This window comes from Zingiber officinale, chromosome 3A (assembly GCF_018446385.1).
Source record: "Zingiber officinale cultivar Zhangliang chromosome 3A, Zo_v1.1, whole genome shotgun sequence".
Taxonomy (NCBI): Eukaryota; Viridiplantae; Streptophyta; class Magnoliopsida; order Zingiberales; family Zingiberaceae; genus Zingiber; species Zingiber officinale.
In genome coordinates, this window is record NC_055990.1 from 24,654,617 (window position 1) to 24,675,625 (window position 21,009).

The window sequence follows — 21,009 nt, forward strand, 5'->3', positions numbered from 1 at the left end:
TCGACTTATTCCCGAAAGCAAAGATAGAACCATTATATAGAGAAGAATTCCAGCTGCTCGTGCCGACCACATTTGCATTAAGGATATAAGCTGCGGGTGGGGCAAGAACATGAGTGAGGCCAAGGAGTTATATATATTTATAGGGGAGACAAAAGTAACCTGTTTTGTTATGTTGGAGGTTTATACGTTAAATATATATAGTTGTTTATTTTGGGATTTCCAAATGTTAATTTTAATAAATAGTTTAATAATTGCCTAAATAAGGCGTGTATCCATAAATAGAAAGCCCAACCATAAGAAATTGCCTCAAATTCTACCTATTGATAAATCATTATCATGTTTCATTTTAAGATGTCAAATCTTCATTTTAAAAGGTTAATTAATTTTGAATTTCTCTCGATTAAAATGTTTTTACAATTTCAATTACAATCAAATTAATTAATGGGATGTCTGTTAGTATTCTAAATATTTTACAATTTAAAATGAATTCCAAATCACATTTAATAGGAAGTTTATTAGTATTCTACAAATAAAATAGAAAATTTTTCTTAAAAAAGTAACTACCAAACATTCTACCTAAATTATATATATCTTACTATTTTATTAAAAATCTCCCCCTTTTACTAACTAAGTGAAGCCTAAAATGAATTTACGTTATTGTCCTTTTTCTATTTACTTTAAAAATAATTCCAAGGTTTATTAGTATTTCCACGGGCGAAACAATCATTGATCTAGAGTTCGAGACTCAGCTTCGGCGTATTATTATGAATTTTTCTCATTATTAATTTTATATGATTGTTTTATATAAAAATATATAGTTCTCTTTAGTCCCACATCTTAGAATTGACAAAACTAGGATCAAAGAAGTTTCTATAAATATTTTAGGTCATGTTAAAAAATATATACTTTTCTTAGTTTTTTTTACTAAGATAAATATAATATTAAATTAAATTAATTTTTTGCATAGAGAAGCCCGTTACAGTAGTTTGTTACTGGGATTTTCTAGTGTCACCCTTGTTTGACGAATCTTACCCAAATAATTAATTCTTAGTTCTGAACATAAGGGTATTCTTAGTTCTGAACATAAGGGTGATACTCGAAAATTCAAACAATTCGGATTTTAAAAGACCCAAAACAAAAGAGAATCGAAGAGGGTGTATTCATTCCCTCTAGCTTCTACTAATGATCCAACACTCTCAATCTTTGGTAGTTAACCAAGAAACAAGAAGCTAATGGCCTTATGAAAGTGATCCACTGATAGATCATACGCCATGGAGTACGACCCTAAGGTTGTCAAACCATATTAAACAAATGTGTTAGCAATTGGTGAGTGTGATTCGTATTTATTTTCAGTTCCGTTGCTTTTCTAACCTTTCTATCAAAAGCAAGAGTAGATAGAATTGCATTTGCAAGTAATAATCAATATTCATCCTTCTCTAGCTGACCATCAAGATCCTAACAAAATCAACGAGTGGTACATGGATTTTAACGTTAAACGACAAGTTTCTTAGTCAAATTTTCACCTAAACATGAAAAGCATTTGTGCCTAAAATATAGGTCACTCGTAGTCTCTCTCTTTTTCTTAGAATTTACCTCTAGGACTTCTTACTTTTAACTCTCACTGGACTTTTGTTAAATATCTAGTTGACCTTGACTACTGAGATTTTATGTTTTGCCAACATATGTTGGATTTCTATTTAGTATCCCATCTATGTTGACCTATCAAAACTTTATATCTGCCAACACCTGTTGTGTTAGAATTTGAGGGATGTATGGGGGATCGATGGCCGGCTAGAAGGGGGGGTTGAATGGACGACGCCCCCAAATCGATAGCTTCTTCCTACACTTGTTAGTTACGCAGTAGAAATACAAACGAACAAGTAAAAAGTTAATCTAAATACAAGACAAGAAATGCAAATCAATACACGCCAATTTACGTAGTTTGAAGATAAAGCTCCTACTCCACGACTGTCCGTAAGGTGGACGATCTCGATCCGTCAGTGGATGACTCCCCGACAAACTCCGACTAGCTCAAACCTCCTTGTGGGTGGAGAAACCTCGCCACAACTCTCACAAGAACTCTTTTAATGCTAGGGCACAGGTAGACTACTAATAGGGGTTAACCACCTCTATTTCGTCAACCTTAACCAAACTCCCAAGGCTTGGTTATATAGGTCGCGGTTTGGAAAACTTTGCCTACCAGTCGACTGCTAAAACCATCAATCGACTGCCCTCTGTGGAAATTCGACCGTTATATCCCAACGGCTCGATACTAGTCGACTGGTAAAAGTACTAGTCGACTACTCCACACTGGTCAAGCGAACAGAAGCATTCTGTTCGCTCTCAGTCAACTGGTGTTTTCACTAGTCGACTGCTACAGTACTGCTTTAGTAATTGCTATAGTACTGCTACAGTAATTACTGTGGTACTGCTACAACAAAACCCTAAACCTAGGATTTTACCCTGAGTATAATCTCGCATGCACTCGTACCCTTACGACTCATTTGACCCTTCATTGCAGCCTTGACCTCTAGCCTTCAAGCCTACTTCCTTTGGCTCTCGTCCCTCGGATGCATCCAAGCTCGCGGCTCGTCCCCAGTGTCATCTTTCGCGTATGTCGAAGTCGATTCCTTCGGCCCTTGTCCTTGCTGCCTTGTCCATGGTCCTTCGGATGCTCCATCCTTCACCGGACCCGAAACCATCAAACTGAGTTATATGTGTATCTTGCAAACCTGCACACTCACATACACATCAAATAACAAGGGTGAACCTAACTTAAACTCTTTGCCCAAACAACAAAACACATGGTCGCACAAACCATTGGGATTGCTCTAACAGGATGTCCTAAGACAATCGCCTTACGATTTTTTTTCTATTTATTTGATAAGTATAGATTCACTATTTGAGTGTATATTATATGTTTGATTGTCTTAAACTCATTTACTGAATGTCTGTAATATAATTCATGGCATAAGAGAATTTGTTATTGGATCGCAACTAGTGATTATCTCTACATATGCAATTATGAATATATTAAAATTTTCCTAGACGTCGAATTGGTACATTCGGACATCATCAATTCTGTAAGACTAACACGAATTATACTCCTTGGTTCGGCCAAGCAACTGTTTTCTCACTAGCTGGAGACATTGGGATGTCGAGAGTTAAACGTAAATACTGATTATGGTAACTAGTTCATTGGAGTGACTCGTTGTACGACTTTATATGATTCTCTACATATATATAGATATATCTGTGAAGTTCTTACTGCAGCACGAGTGCAAGTTTCCTTCGACTTGAGGTATACAAGTCATTTTGATTATGGAGACTTATACTTTAACATCTTAAGCAAACATCTTATTGAGGTGTGGACCCGGGATGATTGGGTATAAGTTGAAGTATCCGAAGGTAAACTGGATAACACACATAAGATTCACCGCTGCTTGCGAGGAGACGTATACCCTATGATCACTCGTTAGGACTATTGCTCAAAGTCTTTGGTCAAATCATCACATGTTAAGAGTGTGAGACTCTTGTACACATGTATGAGTAATTTGAATCCACAGAACGAGGAAGTATTAATTGGGCTAGGTGTGACGTAATTAGCCTAGTGAGGACAAGACACGTAGACCATGTTCTGAACCAAGTAGGTATAAGACAAGTGAAAGAAACGAGACACGGCTCACTGTAGCTGCTGAAGGGTTTAGAATTAATTCTAAGATCAACTATGATTTTTTGACTAATTAGAGATCATGATGTACTACTAGGTGTCATTCATGATCGTTCTATAATTAAGTAGTTAATTATGGACGGTCAAGATAAATCGGGAACCTATTAGGTCAAATGCACTAATGAGTCTACAAAAGACGTAAAACAAGTTAAAGAATAGGATTCTTAGATTAAGAGATAAATATTTGGTCGGATTATACATAAGACAATTATGAAAATATTTGTTGCAATAGAAGCGCGAATGGATCACATCTCTTATGGAAGAGTTGGACCATATTTGATTTAATTATGAATTAGTCATGAACCAACTTGCTTTAGTTGTGAACCAAATCAAGGGGTTAATGAGCTAATTTTTGGTTAAGAGATAATGGGTTGGATTTAGGCTTTCTAATCCAACTCATTAATGAGGGCTATATATGTTGGTGTAAGTTGCACCAGAATCAAACCTAAGTTTTGATGTTGTCAAAGGTTTAAGTTAAGTCTTGTTGTGATCTAACAAGTTGACTAAGTGTGCAGGTTGTTTACTCAACCGGGAAAGACCTAGTTGGAGGCTAGGCAGGAGAAATCTTAGCAGATCGTGGAACCCAGGTTCAAGTCCAAGTGGGTCGAGGGGACCCGACGCTTGCGGTGTAATCGAGAGGTCTGGAGGACCGAAGATCAAGAGAAAAGTCCTAGCGAGCCGATCAAAGCTAAGTGAAAAGTCCAAACTAGATCTGGAGGATCTAAGTTTGGCAGGTAGGTTGAGGTAAACAACTGGAGGAGCGACAGTGAGGTCGAGTTCTCGAAGGAAACAACCTTAGGTCGCTGATCCAATTGAAGAAATCGGGAAGGTTTCCAAGTTGAGATCAAACCAGTTCTACTGTCTTTTATATTTCTCATGCATTATAATATTATTGTGCTAACATTTGTTTTGCAGGATATTTTGTCTAACATTGTTTTGTAGGACTGGCTGGATCGGTCGACCGAACAGGTGAATCGGTCGATCGAACAAGGAGAAATCAAAGCAGTTTCTGATCAGACCTAAACAGGTCAGAGTCCGATCAAAATTTGATCGGCCAACCGATAAGTAAGATCGGTCGACCGAACTATGATGACTCAGCACAGGCCAGTTCATCAGCATCGATCAGAAGAAAAAGGAAAAAGAGTTGATTGGTCGATCGAACCCATGGATCGGTCGACCGAACCAATCAACATTAATGCAGCATTAAATATGGGCCTTGGCAAATTTCGACGAACAGGGAAAAAGCCTGTTTGATCGATCGAAAAATGGGATCGGTCGACCGAACCCTTAATGACAGTTAATGCAAAAGATCGAGCCAGCGTCAGACTCCAGCCAGGAAGGAAGGGAGCTGGTTTGGTCGATCGAGCAGAGGGATCGGCCGACCGAACCTCAAAGACACTTATAAGAAGGGGGCTCGAGGTCTAAGGCTGGACAATACTTTTCTAATCATCTAAAAGCTCTTCTTTGCAAGCGGACCATGCTACAAGTTCTCTACGACTCTTAAGTTACTCCATCCGGAAGTACCGACTGAGCTTCAACCTTCACTTACTATTGTCGGTATATTTTATTTGTATTGCACTTAAATTCATATAAGATAGTAGGATTGTTACTATCTTATATCATTGCATACTGTACGCATTACTTCTTTCCGAGGTTTTCGGGAAGAAGAATCTTAGTAGATTAATCGCCTATCGGTGCGGTCAAGGATCGCGGGCCTTGGAGTATGAGTCGACTTAGACTTCGAACCAAGTAACCGGACGAGTCTTTCATTTTACTTTCCGCTACACGACTATGTTTTCTAAAGTAAAAGAAAAGTTTTAAAAGCGCGATATTCACCCCCCCCCTTCTATCGCATTCATCCGATCCAACAATATATTGATATGGTTGAGAGAAGATTATACACATAAGGTTTTTGGAAAATCTTAACCCAATTTCTCTTCTCCTCTTCCTCTCCCCTCTCTCTTTGCCGCCGCCAACAAGGGGAAGCCCTTCCCCTTGTTGTTGTGACCACCACAAGGAAGAAATCTCTTCCTTATGTGTTTCTCTTCCTTTTCCTCTTGATCCCTCTTCTTCGCTCGTGGCTACTAACTTCCGAATGAGAGGCTTATACTCAAGGAGTTGTCTTGAGGAGCTCGGCGTGGATACGAATAAAGGCGAGGTTCGACAACGTCGCTACGGTTGATGCCCTTCTCGTTACAGGTTATCCGTAAGATACACCTAGCGTATACTTTCCGTAAAAATTTAATTATGTTATCATGTTTGACATGTTGTATCCTTGTATGCGTGTGATGTAATAATTTAAGAATTATTATTATTTTATTTTTCACTACGCATGTTTACGAAATGTATTTTAGCACATACTGTATCGGGCATATCCCAACATATTGAACCTCTGTGGGGTGTGTAGTTGCTCTAAGCCTACAAGATTTTCACATTTGCCAACACATATTATTGATCTCCTGTCAATACGATTGGTTTTTTTTCTTATATCAAATATTCAATCAACCAACCATCTTATTTTCACCATTGCACTTGTAATGTAAATATCAAGAAACTTGCACCTACATGCTTGGCACGATATTAGAAATCGTATTATAAACCTAACTTCAAATCTTTATTAAACACATCAAGACCATATGGTTGAACTCGACCACATGGGGTGTGATTGCATCGACAACATCAATTTCATTTGTTCCTCAAGACGATTTAAAACACTGAAACAAGCCTGTAATCATAGACCGATGCAAAAGAGAGGATATAATGATAGCAAGCAAAAATTAGAGCGGTTTTAAAATTGCAGGGTAGAAATGACCTAAACTGAATGATCAACCATTAATGGGTTAAGTGAATGGTTTGCTTACCAAGTCGATGTTCATTGTTCAACTTCCAACAATTAGACCGGCCAATAAAAAAGGAGTATTTTAACGATTAAAACATGGAGTGCGCCATTATTTCAAAAATATTTTAAAAGGGAGTATGATTTTTAGTAAACCATAACACAGCATACCCTTTTAATTGTGTCCTTAAGAAATATATTCACACGAAAGGGAATCTTGACACAATAATAAAGCTATTGTCATGTTTCCTGACCTTAAAATCACAAATTCAAATTGTGAATACAGCCTCTTAACCTAATATAGTTTGATCCTTCTCCAAGATCGACGGAAGCTTTATACACGGTCTGTCCTTAGGAAATATATTCACAGATCCCCACCTTTTATATACTCTCTTAGATTGTCTGGCTAAGAAACTTTTGAAGAATATTTGCTATCTTGATGGTAGTCACCGGAATATCAACTAATTAACGCAAGACAGGTAATAGCTGCATTAATTCTTTCTAATGGTTTAGTTCAAACTATGAATCTAACAGATATATATTGGTAAAATGCACAAACGTAATACATTCATTATCACAAGCGGAAAAATAACACATATATATTGGAAAATAAATAAATAAATAATAATAATAATAACAGATATATATTGGCAAAATGCACAAGCGGAAAATTGTTGCAAAAGGCACTTTACAAAATTGTTGCATCTAAACGTAATACATTCATTATCCCCAAGGCAATATATACTCGTGACAATACTACCATATTCACAAGGGGAAACGAACAACATACAATGGAACTTAGGGAAAGTAAAACGAAATCCATCTTGAGGCTATTATATTTACAAACAAAATGGAGCCCCTTTCGATCCCTAGAGGGGGACAAAGAAAATACAGATGACAAGGACATTACAGTGACAGAAACAGGTATAATAAGATTATTATATGGACATCATAGCATCTGGATACTAGCCGGGTACAAAATAGTCCATTTTGTCAACAGGAAGATTCAGCACTGACGTGTCCGCCTGCAAAAAGTAGGAAAACTATGGTTATTATCCTGCAAATTTTCCAAAAAAAGAAATAGTTACATACTCAAAGAAAACAAGAAAGAGTGGAATAATTTCATATATTTCTTCCGTGAAAAGATGCAGATGCAGTTTTACCCCTAGAAGTCATACAATCTCCAACTCTCCAATGCACTTTCACATATAGGAAAAAAAAAGAATCAATTATACTCTATAATCATGTAGACTTGGCTTCCAAAATTAGGTTCCTACTCTTATTTCTGTCGAGGACCAGGGTGAATCAGGCTTTGAACATGAAGGTGGTTTTGTCCAATTCATAAATAGACTTGAGTTGGAACCAACATGTTCAAGAATAATTCAATCCTATACCTCATAAAAGCATGTAAATGCATTAAAGATAAATGGATTATTTAAGTTAATATACCTACCAATTCATTCACACAAGCAATCAAAGTCACTGATTTAACCCACGAAAAAGCAGAGTCAATAACACATCATAGCACACTCTCGAAGGATACTGATCCACTAGCAACTACTTCAACTACTCACAACTATTAACAAAGTTAAGGGGGGGTAATGCTTAGTTGTGATGATACATGCTATACAACAACAACAACAACCAAACATTTTCCCACTAGGTGGAGTCGGCTGCATGAATCCTTTTACGCCATTGAGCTCTAGCTCCTATTATATCATCATCTATATTTAAATAAATTTTATCTTGTTTTATTGTTGCTAACCAAGTCTTCTTTGGTCTTCCTCTTCCTCGTTTGATATGCATGTTTATCATAATTTCATATCGCCTAACTTGAGCATTTATTGGTCGTCTAAGTACATGTCCGTACCATCTTAAACGTGTCTCTCGGAGTTTTTCCTCAATAGATGCAACTCCGACTTTCTCTCTAATGCTCTCATTTCTTATTTTGTCCATCCTCATATGTTCACACATCCACCTTAACATCCTCATCTGTGCAACTCTCATCTTCTGCTCATGTGTTCGAGTCATAACCCAACATTCAGCTCCATATAACATAGCAGGTCTAATTGCGATTTTATAGAACTTACCTTTAAGTTTAAGAGGTACTTTATGGTCACATAAAACACTCGACGCTCCCCTTCATTTCACTCATCCTGTTTGTATTCTATGTAAGACATCTCTCTCAATCCCTCCATTATTTTGTAAAAATGATCCTAAATATTTAAATCTCTCCGTTCCGGGCAACTCGTCCTCTCCTATCTTAACAATTGTTTCATTACTTCTAATATTGCTAAACTTAAATTCCATATATTCTGTCTTTAATTTACTAAGCTTAAAACCTTTCCCTTCTAATGTTTCCATCCAAGATTCTAGCTTAACATTTACTCCTTCACATGTCTCATCTACCAAAATAATATCATCTGCAAACAACATGCACCACGGTACTATGTCTTAAATGTGCGCTGTAAGTTCGTCCATAATTAGTGTAAAAAGATAGGGACTTAGAGCTGATCCTTGATGTAACCCTATCTTTATTAGAAATGCTTCAGTTACTCCGCCTGAAGTCTTTACTCTGGTCGTTACATCCTCATACATATCCTTAATTAGCTCAATATATGTTACGCTAACACCTCTCTTTTCTAAAATTCTCCAAATAATTTCTCTTGAGACTCTATTATAAGAGAAAAAATTATCATCTAAAACCAAATTAATTTATTATTTAGTAGGAAGACCATTGATTAACAGGAACCAAATCAATTTAATGTTTGATTAAATTTTGATTATTTTGATTTAATTTAGTGTTAAAAGAAAATTAATAATAATAAAATTATATATATATATATATATACAATTTAATGTTTGATTAAATTTTGATTATTTTGATTTAATTTAGTGTTAAAAGAAAATTAATAATAATAAAATTATATATATATATATATATATAATTTATTATAAAATTTTGAAAGTTAAATTAAATTATATATATTATATTAATGAAAAAAGTTTTATTAGGGTTTAACGAAGCCTCATTAGATTATCTTATTTATAATTAGGAGTTGATTGAAATTATTAAACTAAATTTTTAATTAAAATCTAAAGTTTTAATCACCGCCACTACCCTCTCCTCCTCCATATGTTCCCCTACCGCCCACTACCTTCAACCCCCACCCGAGACCCTACAAGCGTCCAACTGAGACCCCGCTGGCATCCAACCGAGACCCCACCGACATCCGGCTGTGACCCGACTACTACAATCACAGTTGTCCTCATTCCAACAACGGGCGATCTCCGCACCACCACTGTCGCCTTCCTGCCCCTCGACATCAACAACCTTACCGCTGCCATTTTCAATTGCAAACAACTACCACTGACGCCATCGAAAGTCACCATCACCGCATGCCTCCTACTGTGGCGTAAATGAAAGAAAGTTAATTAAGCTAATTAATCAAAATATTAATTATTTTAATTAATCATATGATTAATTCATTTAATTGATAAATTAATCAAATGATTAAGATTATTAATCAATTTAATTAAGTAATTAATTAGTTTAATAATTGATGATTAATCTATTTAATTGATAAGTTAGCTAATTGATTAATTAGTTATTAATCAATTTTTTATTAATTAATCGATTTAATTGATGAACTAGATAATTAATTACGTATTAATCAATTAAATTAGTTTAATAACTAATTGATTTATGATAAGAATTAATAGGTTAATTATGAATTAATTGATTAATTGATGTACTATTAAAATAATGGTAAATGAATTTGAGAATTAGTTAATTAATTTAATTAAAGTAAGATTTAATTAATTAATTAGTTGTCATTAGATAATTAATTTGATTAAGGGTTAATTGGATCATTAATCGATTAAATAATTGATTAAGGAGTAATTAATCAAATTATCATTTAATTATTAATCGGCTTAATAATTGATTACTTAGCGGTTAATTGAATTATTAATAAATTGATAATTGGTTAGATATCAATTAAGAGTTAATTGAGTTATTAATTAGTTTAATTAACTTAGAAGTTAATTGAATTACTAATTGGATTGGCAATTGATTAATCAAATAAAAGATTGGAACCTGAAACAAACATTCTAATTGGAAGACATTCAGGACCTTCTACATAACTTTTCTCCTTTGACCTCTTAGAACTATCTTGGTGCATGACGTTTTATTTTATATTGGTTTGGATAGGTTATAAAATTATATGATACTCTACTCTTTTGCTTGTTACGTGTCATTTCACTTGCATGACCTTTCTATGTCGATTGATATCTAGATATCCTCGGCTGTGATTCATGCTTTATACTTATCTTCATACCATATTAAGTTAGTTGAGATTATGTGACTCAATTGTTAATATTTACTTGATAAGAATTTTTAGTGGATAAAATGTCCTTAGAAGGATATGTATGACTAGCAATTATGTTTTCCCTTATAATAGCCTTAGTATGGAATATAACTAGCAATTATGTTTTCCCTTATAATAGCCTTAGTATGGAATATAACTAGCAATTATATTTCTCTTATCATAATCTTAGTATGGATTACAATAATTACTACATTAGAACTCTAAACTTAATATTAGAGTATCCGCCTATGAAAATCATTCGTGGTAGCGTGTTGTCACCAGCAATCAGTAGTTATCCACACATCTTGTCTGTCCACGAGCTATTTATACACCCTGACTGCACTATTGACTCATTCATGGTAGCGTGTTGTAGTCCACACTCAGTAATTATTTACACACTCTATCTACCCACAAGACTCGTTTGTTGTAGCATTTTGTCACCTGACAGTGACCACGATACCTGCTCAAGATAGTGTGTTATCATACATAGTCAAAATATATTTACACACCCTGTTTGCCCACGAGGCATGTTCATGATAGAGTGTTGTTTTAAGCAAATAGTGGTTATCTATACACTCCGACTGCTCACAAGACTCATTCATGGTAGCATGTAGTCATTCGTAGTCAGTATCTATTTACACACCTTGACTTTCTGCCCACGAGACCCGTTCGTGGAAAGTCTCCCACAAACAATGCCTATCTTTACACCTTAACTACCCACGAGACAGGTCAGGGTAGCATGGTTCACCCGCAATCAATATATGATTAGTGCATGGTTCTAATTGTTTTCATTATGCAATGTTGTGTTAACTTGTCATTACAGAGCTAGATTTGTGGATGTGGATGGCTGCATGGATGCTCCCAAGTAGACATTAATATGTTACTCGATATGTTTTCCTAGACACGTGATGTACATGTTAATCTGTGTAAAGTTAGATTACCTTGGTTTTCCTTGACCTTTATAAACTTCTTAGTTCATGCACCTTTTTTCTGATATTCCTATGGTTTAAATGTGTACTTGCTTCCTGCTTCCTTTGACCTCCAGGTTAGTAGATAAAGAGGTGTTGTGTCCACATAGTCAGGGAAGAGTCCCTAGAGTTGCTCAAAGATCCTAGCTTGCTGATATGGCTTGACATTGAGTTATTTGGTTTCTTCGTCTATTTTTTTTTTCTTTTCTTTTTTGTTAAAACCAAATGTTTACCTCATTTGGTTTGGTATGTACACATGAACATGCATACATGCATTAACATTTAGTAATTTAGTGATTTATGTATTGCATTGATATTTGTGTTGAGTTAAAGAAGTTCAGTCCTCTTCTTATATTGTCATTAGGGAGTACCCTCTGATCTAGCGGAATTATACCAAGCATAGCATATCTATAGACATTATTAGGGACATAACCAAGTATTGTTTTCCAAATTAAAAGGATTCACAAAGTTCAAGATTCTTATTATAAGACAAACAGGAACTATCTTTAGATTAGTAATCCTCAAATAATAAGAAAGTGTTGTGACGGTTCAACATACAAGAATATGAAGGTGGAGTAAATAGTCAATATAAACTCCAAAAACTCATGCTTCATGAAAACCCCCATCCTTCCATGAATCCTAAATGGAATAAGAATTACCATTTTGTATTAAGCAATAATTCAAAGTTTAGCAAGTTTAACAAAGAGCGGCCCGATGCACGAAGCACCCGTCAATGTGAGGTCTCATAGAAGAGTAGACCATATTGGATCTATTATACGCAGGCTATTTCCACGACTCAAATCCGTGACCTCCAGGTCCCATGGCAGCAACTTAATTGTTGCGCTAAGGCAGCTCCCCTTCTTAACAAGAATTAACAATTAATGATAAATTCAAATGGAAATCACACGCATTAACTCTAGAGAAAAGTTTAAAGATTGAGGAACATAAACCTATCAAATGCCTTCTACTACTGTAAAAGATCAATTGTTAAGTATAACAATCGGGAGGCCTGAAAAACAGAAAATGAATAAGTGTTACCAAATATGTATTCAGAAGTGTTTGAGTGAATGATGCGTGGAATGCGTTACAGATATAGCAGAAGTATCTCTGCTAAACAAACTATATAACTGAGTAGAAAATAATGTGTCACACATTGTAGCCTTAGCAAAAGAATGCAGGCAGAATTGTGTCAGTGGAAAATGAGTAAATGTAACCAAATATGTACTAAGAAGTGTTTAGTGAAGGATCCAGGTAGAAGAATGTGTGGAATGTGTAACAAATGTAGAAGTTCCTCTGTTAGACAAAACATATAATTGAGAGGTGGCAAGCATTGCAACCTTTTCAAAAGAAGATGAGAACATGCAAACCAAATAATGTAGGAGAAAATGAGTAAATGTTGAGTATTTGAAAAATCCATGAAGGACCTAGGTAGAAGTTCGTGTGGAATGTGTTGCAAGTGTAGTAGAAGTACCTCTGTTAGACAAAACATAAAACTGAGAGGTGACACACATCACAACCTTAGCAAAATAAGATGAGTATATGCTACCTAACAGAAATTGGGATGACAAAGTTGTAGATTAAGAGGATGGGAGTAAATGAAGCGTTTTGGGTGATTGTGTCTGACTGTGCCATATAGATGGTGTGCTTAGTGGATAACCATGAAACATGTAGACATATACCAAGCTTCCAACAGTGAATATATTTTAGTTTGTCATGTCCACCAATGGTCTCTACTACCACAAGACTCTTTAAATGGGAACTATATGGCCAAAGCAAATCTATTGAGGGGTCAAATGGTGATGTAAATTTGGTAGACACCCTCAGCATAATCAAGTAAACATCCTAAAATCTAGCCTTCATAGGCTTCAACTTAGCACAAATTGCATGAAGAAAACAGTAAGGAGATGATTTAAATAATCTTGCAGTCTCTGCTATGTTAGGTAGGTATTTGGGAAATCAACAACAATAGCATAAAAAAGTCAAATAAGAGTGGTGATCTCTATGTAGGATTGCAATAACTAGAACAGACTAACAATTACATTGAAATTTGAGAAATATCTCCCATGTATAGATCTCTGGCCTCTTCGAGTCTCATAGAGTGATTTAAAGAATTATTAGAAGATTCTCATGAGGTTGGAATCCATGGGCTGTTAGAGGATGGAAAACTACTGAGCATCAATTTTCTCGCATAAGGCTTTGGTAGATTAAAGAATCTCCACAACTTGAGGGTGAGATATTCTATCTATAAACCAAATGTGAAATGGTTACAGCCAACAAATATGCAGTGAAGTGAGGAACTGAGTATGTTAAGATTTAGGGGAATTTGGCAAAAAGGGTAGCCAAAATTTGCAATGCAAGACAACAAACACCATTTCTATTTTAAAAAAAAAAAAATAGTAAGAGGCTCAAAAGGAGCTAGTGTTGTTCCAATGCCCAAATCATGCATGCACTCCTCACGTAGCCTCGATGGTAACCAAGCATCAGGTGATGAGTGCAGCAAAGTTGCCATAATCCTATGATGCTATAGAGGTTGAACGGCAATGCAGTACGAAGTAGTCGTAGTGGTATTTTGCAATAGGTGGCGATGAGAAGATTGCATTCTCATGATGTACACGAGACCTTAATTTGTTGCAGTGAGTGAGCAACAGAGTGATGAGAAGAAGGTGTAGCGAATAAGCGATGATGTGATGAATCTCGTTCTTACAATAAGCTTGAGGCTTGATTTTGTTGTGGCACATAAGCAAAGTTGTGGTTGATCATTAAAAAAAAGGACAGTCCAATGCACGAAGCTCCGCTAGTGCAGGATCAAACCACATTGGATCTATTGTACACAGTCTTACTTTGCATTTTGCAAGAGGTTGTTTCTACAACTCAAATCTGTGACCTCAAAGTCACATGGCAACAACTTTATTGTTGTGTCAAGGCTTCCCTTTAGTACTTGATCATCCCAGATTCATCAAAATTAATAAAAGCCCATAGGCACACAACAAACAAAATTAAAAGGAGTTGACAAACAAAATTAAAAGGAGTTGAGATGTATGGAAGGTTTGGTTGGTCTTAGGAAGGGACTAGGCGAAAACTCAAGCGATGAGCTCAAGGCTGCATGGGCAACAAGCAACAAAATGATTTGGTGGAGATGCCTTGGTTAAGTTCAGTTAGGTATTACAACAATAACAATAATAACCAAACTTTATCCCACTAGGTGAGTTGGCTAGGTATGTAAGATGACACAAATATCATGCTATGCTACATGAGAATTTAAGATTAGTTATTGTAGGTTAAGTAGTATTTTTTACTTCTCTCTGTATATAAATCATGATAGTATAATTTGATACAAATTTAAAATTTTCAGCCATGTCGAAGTTTCATTCACTAACCGAATTATGATGATTTTGGCATCATATCATATTGTGTCCAATATTATTCCAATATTTAATAAATTAAACTATTAATAATAATATAATTAATTTTATTCTGTTTAAATTTTTGTATTTAAATTTAAAAAAATAGAAAACCAATTAAATGAAATGAAATTAATACTTTAAAGTTTTATAGTCCAATGAAAATTAAGCTTATCAACTAGAAATGGTGATATCAAATGGGTTCAAACCAACCTAATTTGGATTTATTTTGATCTATTTAAAACTAAATCAAATCTATATTTATAAGAGAGAGGTTCAACCACTTTATTGAATTAGATAGTTTTATTTTTATAAGGTTAGGTTTTTTCTTCCTCTTGATTCACCACGTAGCCTTACGTCGTCCCACACCTTCACATCTCGACTAATTAGACTATGATATAGACAATCTTATAATTGACTCATGAGTCAACCCTTAGGTGGACATGTCAGTACATATGCACATATATTATGTATGAAACGTCACGTAAAGAGTTACAAATCACAAAATCATCAAATATACTATGTTATATAATGATAAGATAAATTCAATAATAAATTATAAAATAGAAATAAAATTAAAAAGCTGTCAAATGAGAATTTTTCTAGAGAATTTTGAAACAAGAAATACCTCTTCAAAAGGAACAAACACAAAAGGTGTCAAACCCCTTCTATGAGAAATAGCAGGTACATCAGGGTCATGTGTTTCATCCTCTTCCCAACCTTCCACAAGTCCAAGCACGCCATCTACGTGACTATTTACTTCATTTTCATTTACACCAGTTGTAACAAGTCTCAATAGATCAAGCCGATTGTTTGCCCCCATAGTTGTACCTCTAAGCCTGAAAAAAATGAGAAGCAAAAACTATTGATTTGAAGAGGGGAATCTTTGGTTCAGCAAATACCAGTACAATTTTAGAACCAAAGAAATGTTCTCCTGCAGCATTTATCTAAAAAAGAAGCTAACTAGTCGATTACCTAAGACGCATTGTTAGCACAGTAAGTCGCATGCCTGGGTATAAGAGAGCAGCTTCAACCTACAAGCTCATAATAAACCAACACATGATACATGGTGGACTATTTTGCTGAATTGATCAACAGATGAGATATTTTTTATTTCATGGGCAAGAAGAAAATGGGTTAGTAGATGCTATTATACAAACCTGATCTTCAGTTAACTTGTAGTCACCTCTGAACACACATTCAGCCTTGGAAGCATGATTCATGCACTTAGCCACCTCTTTAACTTTTTGTGAAGATATCTGTTTGATCATAAAGATTTCATTAGTAAGTGAATCAAGGAAAAAACAAAACATAGCAAATTATAGTTCACACTTATAACCTTGTACAAGAACTTCCCACTTGGAAAAAATCTTAGGTAGCGATAGTAGCAAACCTACAAATTAACCAGAATGTAAATACAATATGAGGTGCAGGTGCTTCAAAATAGTCCAAATTAGAATTAGGTTTCACTCAAAAATAGTTCTCGGAGCAGTAATTACTTTGATTTGTGCAAAAGAGCATATTTTTCTATAACACAATTCTACTTTCAAATGCAAGGTGTCAAAGTTGATTCTTATGGATTCACCTCAGCTAACCACTGTCTCACTGAACTACCAGACAAAAAGGTATCAGGAAAAAGGATACAGCTACACTAAGACAAAATCTGGTTTTGGGGTCAGTTAAACTAAGAAGGAAATGACCAAACAAAGAAAACACTACACAAGAACATCATGCGTCAAGTAAAGCTATGGTAATATCTTACCACATGGACAGGATTTGTAACTTTCCACTCTGCTACCCCCGTACGAATATAGGTATTTCGGCTAACATAGAGACCTGAAATGGAAAGTTTACAGTCCTTAACTGAGTCAGCATAGAACATATGAAATAGGAATTAGCTAAAAGCGAGAATGACCAGAGCAGCAGAAAGTTAACAGTTTAGATGTCATGCTGCACCTATCAGTATTAAGTAAAATGTTATTTTCATGAATATACAACAACTTTTATTTCTTTAAAAGAAAGTGATATGATCTCCTCAAAGGACCTTGTTTCTAAGAACATAAAATATAGCAGGTCATGGACGACTGCTATCTCTCATCAGATTATCCATAAAAAGAAGTTTATCTACTATTTAAAACTAGAGAAATTTCAGAACCCAAGTCAGCAACCATAAAATTACCATCATGATAACCAGAATTTGCTCAACTAACAAAATAAAGTTAAGATTCTCATGGACCAGAAAAAATATATAAATGGTGCCCTACCATTCCGAGATATCTTTTGATAAATTGCCCTTAGTCTCACAACAAAAGTTCATCTTCAATCTATAAGATATGCGGAACTGAAGGAGAACATAAAATATATAAAAAAAAAATCAAATTATTACCATCATTTCGAATTCTTGGTCTCTGGACCCACATTTTCCTCCAAGAACCATTGTACAAGCTTCGGACGATTATGTAATTTGCTTCTGCTCCATAACTCTACGAGGGTTGATGGGCAATGTGCAAAACATGTTAAAATCATGAGCAAACAAAAGGACTATGAAGTATATACGATTTGAGAAGTACCTGCCAAATCTTTAGGCAGACATTTTGCCACAATATCGGATTACGAACAGTATATCTCCATTTGCGGCAAACACATGCCGCTCTTCCCAAAGTGTATGGCCTCATGCGTGCAAATACCTAATTTTAAACACATAAGTTATCAATCCAGAACTTCACATTCTGAGTTCAAGCAAATATTTCTAGAATGGCACTTAATTAGTTTTGAATACGAAAACTCTGATATCATAACTTCACATCCTTAGTTAAAGCAATTATTTCTAGAAAAAAAATTATTTAAGTTTAAAACAACTAAGAAATGTGGCTAAAGTTCATGCAACTATACATACCAAAACAAGTGAAATGGAATGATGCAAAATAGTACTTCTGTGTTAGTTAATTCATTGAATGTAAACACTAATACAATGATATACAGATTGTTATCACCCCACTAACTATAAACAAAAACAAGTGGAATAAAATGATGTAAAATAGTAATTCTGTCAAAATGATTCATTGAGATGTAAACACTAATACAATGGTATGAAGATCCTTATCACATTATAAATTAAACATCACTAGCAATGGAATTAATATAACATTATACCTCATAAAATCAATACCTAAAATCCAATATGTGCATGCTACGTGAGAAATTAAGAACACATAAACTACATCATATATTTGTCACTCATACAATTTGCCCATTTTAGATAATGAATGAAAAATGTACCTCAAAGAGCAATTCATCCGGCAAACAACGATGAATTAGAGCAGGGTCAACGTATGGTTTACTGCTGAAACTTCCAAAGGGAGCAACAGGTCTGACCCTATTGCCATAAAGATCTGATCAGAGAACCAAACACATGGACTAATTAGAGCAAATAAACTGTTGAAGTATCACTTGCAAGTACCATGAAACAGGATGGATAATGAAGTTCACTATTGGTAGAAACTAAATCTAAGCATACTTAGCCAAGGTCTATCTGTTCCCATGAATTCCACAGTTCTCAGGTGAGAAAATCGATTATGTTCTGAAGGAACTGATATAGAGATATCTGCAAAATAGCATCATAATTAAGGATAGAGGACAAGTTATAACTTGTACAATATATATTCACCTTGTTATGGAGAAAATAAAGATTCATATGATTGGTACAACAACAAGAAGCACCATTGATTTTCAAATTGTTTGATTTTTTCTTTCATGGACATTTCTAGCAAGTAATTTTACTGCTATAATGCTTGCAAGTCTTTGTAATGTTGGACTAATGACACTTTGATTCACATCGTCTATCATGGACATCTGATTACCCTAATATACCCACAATATCCTATCCATTCCTGCCTACATGATTTTAACTCATTTGGCCATAATAACTTTTGATGGATATCTTTTTCCATAAATAAATATCGAAGATTTGACCTTACAATTATCCTAAAATTTTCATTTAATCAATAAGCACAAAAGCACTAGTATCATCTTATTTCTGTAAAGTTAACCTTCCAATTTCTACTTTCCTAATTTGTCATAAGTCTACCATTTAATATCTTGAACCCTAAGACCTATGATTGTTAATGTTGGAACATTGCAAGAAATGATGATGAAAACATAAGGTCTAAATTTGTAACATTAGGAAGAATTAACTAATTTCTTCTATGCTCAACGACACAATTTTAGTTTGTTAATAACTTAAACTAAAATGCAATTTAAAATAGATGTCCTTTAATCATACTTTGCAAAATAGACCTATAGAAATACATCACAAAAATATCATGCGGCAAATTCTTAAGAGAAAAAGTTGGTTTACTTTCAGAGACATCTTGCCGCAAAGGATAAGTGGCAAAATCTAAAAATATTCCTTTGATCACCTCTTGAACCTAAATTTCAAACTCTAGAGCATATAAACTACAAATAAATCTCAACAAGGAACAGCTTTAAATTTTTTATTCACTGACACCTAAACAGGCCGATAGCAATTCTCTGAGGAACTCACACCATGTAATTAAATTTGCTATTGATTGATAACTAAAGAGACCAATAATCATCCCGAAACAAGAAACATACATAAACTCACAACAGTTAATGTGAAAACAACGAAACAAAAGACATTACAAAAAACTACAGTGAAATCATACTGGGTAATTGAACAAAAACAAAAACAAAAAAAATGCACAACGAAATTCCTATAATCGTTCTAACTCTTCTGGAGGTAATCAAATCCCCAATAAAAAATTTAATTCAAAAAAGATGACATAAATCAAATAAGATAACATTACGGACGCGCAACTATACAAGCATAAGAGTCAAGAGAGTAAAACATAATCCGCAGAACACCATGGTCGAGTACTTTTTCCTCCGGGAGCATCTCCAATCGTCAAAAGAGTGCAAAAGGGGGAGAATTCGTAGTAGAAAACTCACCCGAAGCCATCAGCGATCGAGAGAGCGGTTCTAGGTCGAAGAATGAAAGGTCCAAGATGAGAGAGGCCTTCTCCCCGCTAGAACACGACGCTCGCTTATTACTCGAAGCTAAAATCTCGACCATCTGCCTTGATATGCACGGTTGTGATCCGTGGATAGAAATGTAGACGGTCCCATGATCCGGGTCCGACAGCATGTCTAGACTAGAAACATCAGTCGAATTTGATGTTATCACAGAGAGACGAGCCCCGAGGCCCGAGCTTGCAGCCACGTCTGTAAACGGATCCACCATCAACATTTTACCCGATTATCATGGGAACCAATCCGACTTGGATCTACTTTAATGCTAGATAACTTAACATCTGATATCTGATCCGGAGGATAGAAAAAAAAAAAATTAGACCCAATTAAATAATTAAATAATTAAGAATGAGTATTCGGATAATTAAATATACAGATATAATAGAATTTTTTTTATACCTAACTTAAATATCTGACTAAATAATATATATATATATTAAAGAAAATTTTATTTTCTCAAAATTCATTAATTATTATTATTGATCTTTAATCTATTTTTATTGAATATGATTAAATTAGGAACGTATGCTATAGCTATTTCATCAAACTTTTTAAATTATGGTGTTTTAGATATAAAGTTAATTTTTTGTTGAATGGCAGTAGTTAAATAAAATGAAGATGATATTTGATCCAAAATAGATATCTAATTCTTGAT

The 21,009-nt window shown here is 34.8% G+C and overlaps 1 protein-coding gene across 1 annotated transcript; it reads right to left on the reverse strand.

Annotated features, from left to right (window-relative positions):
* Positions 1 to 7,237: 7,237 nt before the first annotated feature.
* Positions 7,238 to 20,425, reverse strand: LOC122051465 (F-box protein 7-like). The gene is made up of 11 exons (XM_042612613.1): positions 20,274 to 20,425; positions 18,823 to 18,909; positions 18,585 to 18,697; positions 17,876 to 17,992; positions 17,692 to 17,788; positions 17,068 to 17,141; positions 16,645 to 16,698; positions 16,466 to 16,564; positions 16,281 to 16,339; positions 15,934 to 16,144; positions 7,238 to 7,591 (listed from the first exon to the last, which is right to left on the reverse strand). The coding sequence occupies exons 1-11, from the start codon at positions 20,395 to 20,397 to the stop codon at positions 7,532 to 7,534; spliced, it is 1,095 nt and encodes a 364-aa protein (XP_042468547.1). The 5' UTR covers positions 20,398 to 20,425; the 3' UTR covers positions 7,238 to 7,531.
* Positions 20,426 to 21,009: the final 584 nt, after the last annotated feature.